The following is a 7,170-nucleotide window of genomic DNA, read 5'->3' as shown; positions in this document are numbered from 1 at the left end:
AACTCACTGTTGCTCAGGCAGGCCTCGAACTCATGCCTCAGCCTCCTGCGTGTTGGGATTAGAGGTTTAAAGAGCATCCTGGACTCCTGAAGTTTACTACTTTTTTTTTTTTTTTTGGGGGGGGGGGGGGGACCGGGGATTGAACTCAGGCCCTGCGCTTGCCAGGCAAACGCTTATTCTACTGAACTGTCTCCCCAGCCTCCTGAAGTTTACTACTTAAAAGCACAAAATTAAACAAAGATAGGCTTTATCTAAATGAACAAGGTTGAAGCTGCAGTTGGATTTTGAAAACACTGGAAAAGCCAGGCATGGTGGTGCACGCCTGTAATCTCAGCTGTCAGGAGGCAGAGGCAGGAAGATCGCTATGAGTTTGAGGTCATCCCGGGCTACAAAGTGAGCTGAAGGCCAGCCTCAACTGTATATAGTGGGACCCTGTCTCAAAAAGACAAAAAAGAAGAGAAGAAAAGCTGGGGCCGCCTCCTTTGGCCCACATCTTTGGGCTCCTTGCTCTCCAGTCCCCATTTCACTTCCCTGTCTTTCTTTCACCTTCTATTCGTCTGTCCTGCTTTGGATGAACACGTTGACCTGATTTCCACCTTCAGGCCAGAATTTTTGATCCCCCAGCGGGCGCCCAAAGCTCCAATCTAGCACACAAGGAAGTCCAGACACCTCGCCAGCGTCACGCTCCACGCACGGACCCCAGGAGGCAGGAGACGCCGCGGGGACGCAGGGCTGCCCCGCTCGGTTCCCAGGGCCAAGCCTGCACCAAGCACATCCTTTGATGCTCTGCTTTTATTTTATTATTTTTTGTGTTTTTTTGAGACAAGTTCTCACTATGCAGTTCAGCCTGTCCTTGATCTCACTTTGTAGCCCAGGCTGGTCTGTGAACTCGAAACAATCCTCCTGCCTCGGCCTCCTTGGGTTGAACTCAAGGCTGTTCATGTATTTATTTACACAGGGTTTACCATAAGCAGCTCAGATTCGTAATGATCCTCCTGCCTCAGCCTCCCTAGCGCTGGGATTACAGGCAGGCCACTGCCTGGTTTTGGTGGCTGGCCACGACTGGCATGGCATGTGGTACCAGGGATCGAACCGGAGTCCTTACACTTGCCAGGCAGACGCTGAGACCACCAAGCTATCTCCCCAATCCACAACCAGCGTCTTGAAACCTCCAGTAACTGTGAGCTAAATAAACCCTTCCTTCCCTCATTTTGAGCATTGGGTATTTGTCCTAGCAATGAGAGAAGAGTAACTAATACACCTGTAAATCCAGAATTACAGGCATGCTGCTTCGTTTCGTTGTTTTTTTAATGCCATGGGCCAGTTTTTGAAACAGGGTCTTGCTAAGTCTCTAGTCTGCTCAGGCTGGTCTTTAATCCTTCTGCCTCAGCCTCCCAGAATGCTGGGATTACAAATGTGCTGCACAGCCTGGACTACATAGGGAGACTCTGCCTCAAACACAAACAAAAGACCCAGAGGTGTAGCTTAGCGACAGAGTACTATTCTAGTAAGTACATGGGACCTAGGTTCAATTTCCAGTGTCACACAGGAAAACAAAATGAAATCAAAAGAAAAAAATAAAATATTAAGTTAAAAGCAAGTGATCGCTCTCTGGGTTTGGGCCTCCTCGCATCGACATGGCTAAGCGCACCAAGAAGGTCGGCATTGTCGGTAAATACGGGACTCGCTACGGTGCCTCCCTCCGGAAAATGGTGAAGATTGAAATCAGCCAGCACACCAAGTACACCTGCTCCTTCTGTGGCAAGACCGAGATGGAGAGGCGGGCCGTGGGGATCTGGCACTGCGGCTCCTGCGTGAAGACCATGGCTAGTGGTGCCTGGACCTGCAATACCACTTCGGCAGTCACAGTCAAGTCAGCCATCAGAAGACTGAAGGAATTGAAAGACCAGTAGAAGCTCTTACTATTTGAGACATCTCTAGCCTATAATAAATGGGTTAATTTATGTAAAAAAAAAAAAAAAAAAAAAAGCAAGTGATCTTAATAGAATTAATTGAAAGGTGACACAGGGGCCAGGGAGATAGCTTGCCTAGCAAGCACAAGGTCCTGAGTTCAATCCCTGGTACCGCAAAAAAAGAAAAAAAAGAAAGAGAAAAAGAAAAAGAAAGGTGATACAGAAAAATGACGAAATGATCTCCCTGTGGTTGACGTTGTTACCCATCATGTCTATTTCTCTCTCTTTTTTGTCTCTTTGAGACAGGGTCTTACTATGCAGTTCAGGCTGACCTTGAGCTCACTCTAGCCCAGGCTGGTCTCTCCGACTCTCAGTGGCCCTCCCACCTCAGTCTCCTAGGTGCTGGGATTACAGGCATGTCTCCACACCTGGCTCATCAGTCTTATAATTTTTTTTTTTTTTTTTTTTTTTTTGTACCAGGGATCAAACTCCTGACCTAGTGCTTCCCAAGCAGGCACTTATGCCACTGAACTATATCCAGGTCCATCATGTCTATTTGTTTGTTTCTTTCTTTCTTTCCTTTTTTTTTTTCTGCCAGAAATTGAACTCAGGACCTCAGGCTTGCTAGGCGGCAAGCACTGCACCGCTGAGCTAAATCCCCAGCTCCCCCCCATCATGTCTATTTCTGATTACCTTTATTTTCTGAAATTTTGACATAGATGTTACTTTGGTAAAAACAATAATTATTTTTTTAATATTTATTTTGTGGAACTGGGGATTGAACTCAAGCCCTTGCACTTGCCAGGCAAGTGCTTATTTTACGGAACTATCTCCACAGCCCCAACCTTCTCCCCAGACCCTAATTTTTTTTCTTTATTTTTTTTGAGGTGGTGAGGATGAACCCAGGGTCTCTGTGTGCTAAGTACCCTCAACCCCAAGCTACACCCCCGCCCAGAACAAATTTTCTTCTGCTTAACCTTCCTAACAGGTTAACTCCAAGCAAGCCCCATACCATAAATGTTGTATTATGCAGGCCTGGGCTCTTTGGTAGTTCTAGTTCTTGACAGAACTTTCTAGAGACAACTACTCCACCCCCATACTTTACAGTAGATAGATAGATAGATAGATAGATAGATAGACAGATAGACAGATAGAGAGAGAGATTATGTATTTAGCACAGGGTCTACAGGGTCTACAGGATCTCACTACACAGATCGGATTTGTGATTCTCCTATTTTTAGGCTCCCAGGTGCTGGGATTACAGGCGTGCCTCACCATGCCCAGTCTCAATAGCTGTCTCAGGGAGCCGCAGGGGCGGGGCTGGCTCAGCATGCTAGGGATTGAACCCCAGCTGCTGCTCTCTGAGCTGTCTGGCTGGCCCTAAATACTTTCCATTTTAGTGGAAGCCAGATTTGGTCTCCTCCACTGGGCATAGACCTAGCTCAGAAAGCCCAAGATGCCTGATATTCAGAAGATACTTTGGAGCCTGGGAGATGGCTCAGTAGAATAAGCGATTCCTTGGCAAGTGCAAGGGCCTGAGATCAATCCCCAGTTCTGAAAAAAAAAAAAAACACTTTGTTTTTGGTAGAGCTAGGGCTTGAACCCACAAACCTCTACCCCTAAGATATATACACAATCAGTTGTCCTTTTTTTTTTTTTTTTTTTTTTTTCAGAACCAGGGGTTAGAACTCAGGCCCTTGAGCTTGCCAGGGAAGCACTTTTCTATTGAGCCATCTCCCCAGCCCCCCCTTTCCTTCTTATTTTTGAGTCAAGGTCTTGCTGAATTGCCCAGATTCTTCTGGAATTTGCAGTCCTTCTGCCTCAGCCTTCCAAATGCTGCTCCCAGAGGTCTGTGCCATACCTCACCCGTGTTTTATGTGTGTTAAAACATATATAACTGCAGGGAGTGGTGGTGCATGCATATAAGCCTAGTACTTGAGAGGCTGAGGCAGGAGGATCTCTGAGTTCAGGCCAGCCTGAGGTACACAGTGAGACTTTCTCAAAAAAAAAAAAAAAAAAATCATCTAAGTACATAAATAAATAATATATATAACAAAATGTTATCTATCTCCTAAAATTTACTATCTCAAATAGCTTTCAGTATATAATTCAGTGATCTTGAGGTCGTGCAAACACTTTCCCCTAAGACTTTTCCTGATTGCCACAGAAACTCCAGGCTTTAAACAACAGCTGCCAGCTCTGGAGCCCCAGGCGAGCTCACAGCCACCACTCTGCTTCCTGTTTGTCCTGGGCCAGGTGCAGGCTGACACCCGGTGGCTCCTAGCTGCCCCACCCCCCAGCTTCCTGGTGAACCCGCTGATATAAGAATTCCACTGGACGCATCCCCCGGGGATAATCCCACTTTCAGGTCCTTTCCTAGCTATTGGGAGCTCTTTCTCACCTTAACAATCACCTCTCCTGTCTGCCGCCTTCGTCCTCCAATTCATTCTCCAACCTCAGGAGACATGGACCCCAGATCACGGATGACACCATTGCATTTCCACACACATTGGCGTTTAAGTATCTAGCTTGTTTTTGTTGTGGTAGTAGTGGTGTTTTTTTGGTTTGTTTTTGTTGTTTACTTTTTTTTTTTGAGACAGGGTTTCACTCTGTAGCCCAGGCTGACCTCAGAGTCACAGCAAACCTTCTGCCTCAGACTCCCAAGTGCTGTTTGCCACCATGCCCGGCTTTCAATCCCCACTTTTAATTCTTCTGAATATACACCTAAGAGTAGAATTGGTGGGTCATAGGTAATTCAATGACTTTAATTTCTCCACCCAACTGTCACAGTGATGTAGGAAATAAAATCCCCAACCTGAAAGGTTCCTGGGACAAGTTCATGTCCTCTAAAACCACAGAATGAATTTTAGGAACAAATGGAGGTTAAAAGCACAATATTTATTGAGGGAAGGAAAGCTTCTGTCTGAGAGAGGGACAGAAGGGGAACCCGAGTAGGTTACCCTGGGAAGCTGTCTCTTCCAGGGATTTTTATACAGCAAAACCATTGGGGTCTAAGGTGGAGAAAATGCGAACTCGCTTAGGTGGGCATGAGGTGGGATGAAACTATGTCAACCAATATGGTTACAAGTGCCATTGCTCAGGTAAAATTGATTAAATCCAGAACAGAATAGGGAAGCGAGTCACACAGCAAGGGGGCATGAATGTAGAACAGAAGTTTGTCTGGTAGCCAGCAGCAGTCGGATTAGTGACTCTTCCTGGCTTCCTCAAGATGATGACCAATACCAGATGCTCATCTTTAGGGAGTCAGCATTTGTTCAATCTTTGGTCTTTAGGTCTGGCCCACAGCGGGAGCATCTACCTCTCACAGTTGCAAGGTATCTTGTCTTCCGTGCTGTCTCCTTGAGGGCCTGGCCCTGTCAGACTGCCTGTAATATTTCTATCTAATTCAGCTGCCTGCAAGAGCAGCAGCTAGACCATTCTGCATTTCATCCGCAGCACACGAGGGTTCCAAGTTCTATACTTTGCCAATGTGTGAGAGCCCTCACATTTGCATGCCCTATGTGGCCTTAGCAAGCACACTACCCACAATTCCCTTGTCTGTGCAGATTTGTCCCACATTGCATGTCTGACAGCTGAAGTAGAGGGCTGGTTCCAGGTGCTTTCACACAGCACAAGCTTGCCTAGCACTTTTTTTTTTGGCGGAACCAGGAAACAAGTGCACTGATTTTTGTTGCTGCCAGATTTTATTTTTATTTTTATTTTTTAAAATATTTATTTTATTTATTTTGTGTGTGTGGCCAGCTCAGCCCACCAGGGGGCGGGCTGGCTGGCATGTGGTGCTGGGGGATTGAACCGTGGTCCCTGTGCTTTGCTCAGCTTAGCTTGTTCTAAGTAGGTGCTTTAGACCACTGAGCCATCTCACCAGCCCGCTGCCAGATTTTAATAAGAACCATCATATTTACTGTGAGAAATTAACTTCTAGAGCTGGGGAGACAGCTTGGCAGTCTAAGCTACGTGCAAGGACCTGGGTTTGATCCCCGGTACCGGAGGCCCCACTGAAACTAGCCAAGGTGGCACACTCCTGTAATCCCAGTGCTCGGGAGGCTGAGACAGGAGGATCATTAGGAGTCTGAACTTCATAGCAAGACCCTGTATCAACAACAAAGAAGAAATTAACTTCTAGGGGGCTGAGGATGTGGCTTGGTGGTAGAGAACTTGCCTTGCATAAGACCTTGGGATCGGTTCCCAGCGCTAAGAGCAAGAGAGGAAGAAAGGAAGATTTAGCCTGGCATGGTAGTTCATGCCTATAATCGTAGTGTTCTAGGAGGCTGAGGCATAAGGATCATAAGCTTAAACTAAGCACAGGCAATTCCGTGACATCTTTGTCCATGCTTTGTGTTTCTGACATAAGCATGCACTATGCTATTCAGGCTGGCCTTGAGCTCATTATGCAGCAATCTTCCCGCTTCACCTTTCAAGAACTAGGACTGCACGTATGAGCTATATACCTGGCACGAAGCCTTGTGTTAACATTTTAAATGGGAGGTAAATGTGGCTCAGTGCAAAGGCCTTAGGTTGGATCTCCAGAGCCAAAACCAATACCAAACCAAAAAGTCCTTTGGGCTTTGGGCCTGCAGATATAGTTCCACATAATTCCCTTCCAAGCTGTGCAAGACTCTGAGTTCAATCTCCCGAAACAAAACAATGCATTCAATGAAAACAACACTTGTGAAAAATACTCTTCCTGAAAAAAAAAAAACGCAGTAAGTGTTTTTGAAACACTTTCGGACAGGGAAAAAGTTTTCTGGCAGAACCCTGCTTTCCCTTGTTTCCTTCCAGGTATGGCTGCCTGATGTCTTTCTTCTTGTTTTTATTTATCCATTTATTTATTTTTAATAATTTTAGGGGATGGGGGAGATGGCTCAGGGGAATAAATGCTTTCCTGGCAAGCGCAAGGATCTGAATTCAATCCCCGGTTCAGAAAAAAAAAACAATTATTGAAAAACAAATAGCAATGAGACATTTTCAAAATTTCTTCTTGTTTAAAACCAGATTTTGAGACAGGCATGTGGTGGTGCACGCCTGTAATCCCAGCACTTGGGAGGCTGAGGCAGGAGGGTTGTTCCAAGTCTGAGGCCAACCTGAGCTACAAAGTGAGCTCAATGTAAAAGGCTCAAGTCACTAACTTCGGAGGATAACCCACTAATATTATAGACTGCTAGACAGTGTTGGATTGTTTAGCTGAATTCCAACACCTATAGTATTTAGATGCCAATAGAATATTCACCTCTGACAG

At 45.8% G+C, this 7,170-nt stretch overlaps 1 protein-coding gene across 1 annotated transcript; it reads left to right on the top strand.

Moving 5' to 3' along the window:
* The first annotated feature begins 1,611 nt into the window (after positions 1-1,611).
* On the top strand, positions 1,612-1,970 carry LOC101587755 (putative 60S ribosomal protein L37a). The gene has a single exon (XM_004641304.2). It carries the CDS (start codon positions 1,638-1,640, stop codon positions 1,911-1,913), a length of 276 nt encoding a protein of 91 aa, XP_004641361.1. The 5' UTR covers positions 1,612-1,637; the 3' UTR covers positions 1,914-1,970.
* Positions 1,971-7,170: the final 5,200 nt, after the last annotated feature.

This window comes from Octodon degus, unplaced genomic scaffold (genome assembly GCF_000260255.1).
Source record: "Octodon degus isolate 3935 unplaced genomic scaffold, OctDeg1.0 scaffold00134, whole genome shotgun sequence".
NCBI lineage: Eukaryota > Metazoa > Chordata > Mammalia > Rodentia > Octodontidae > Octodon > Octodon degus.
This window is presented reverse-complemented; position numbering and strand designations above follow the sequence as displayed.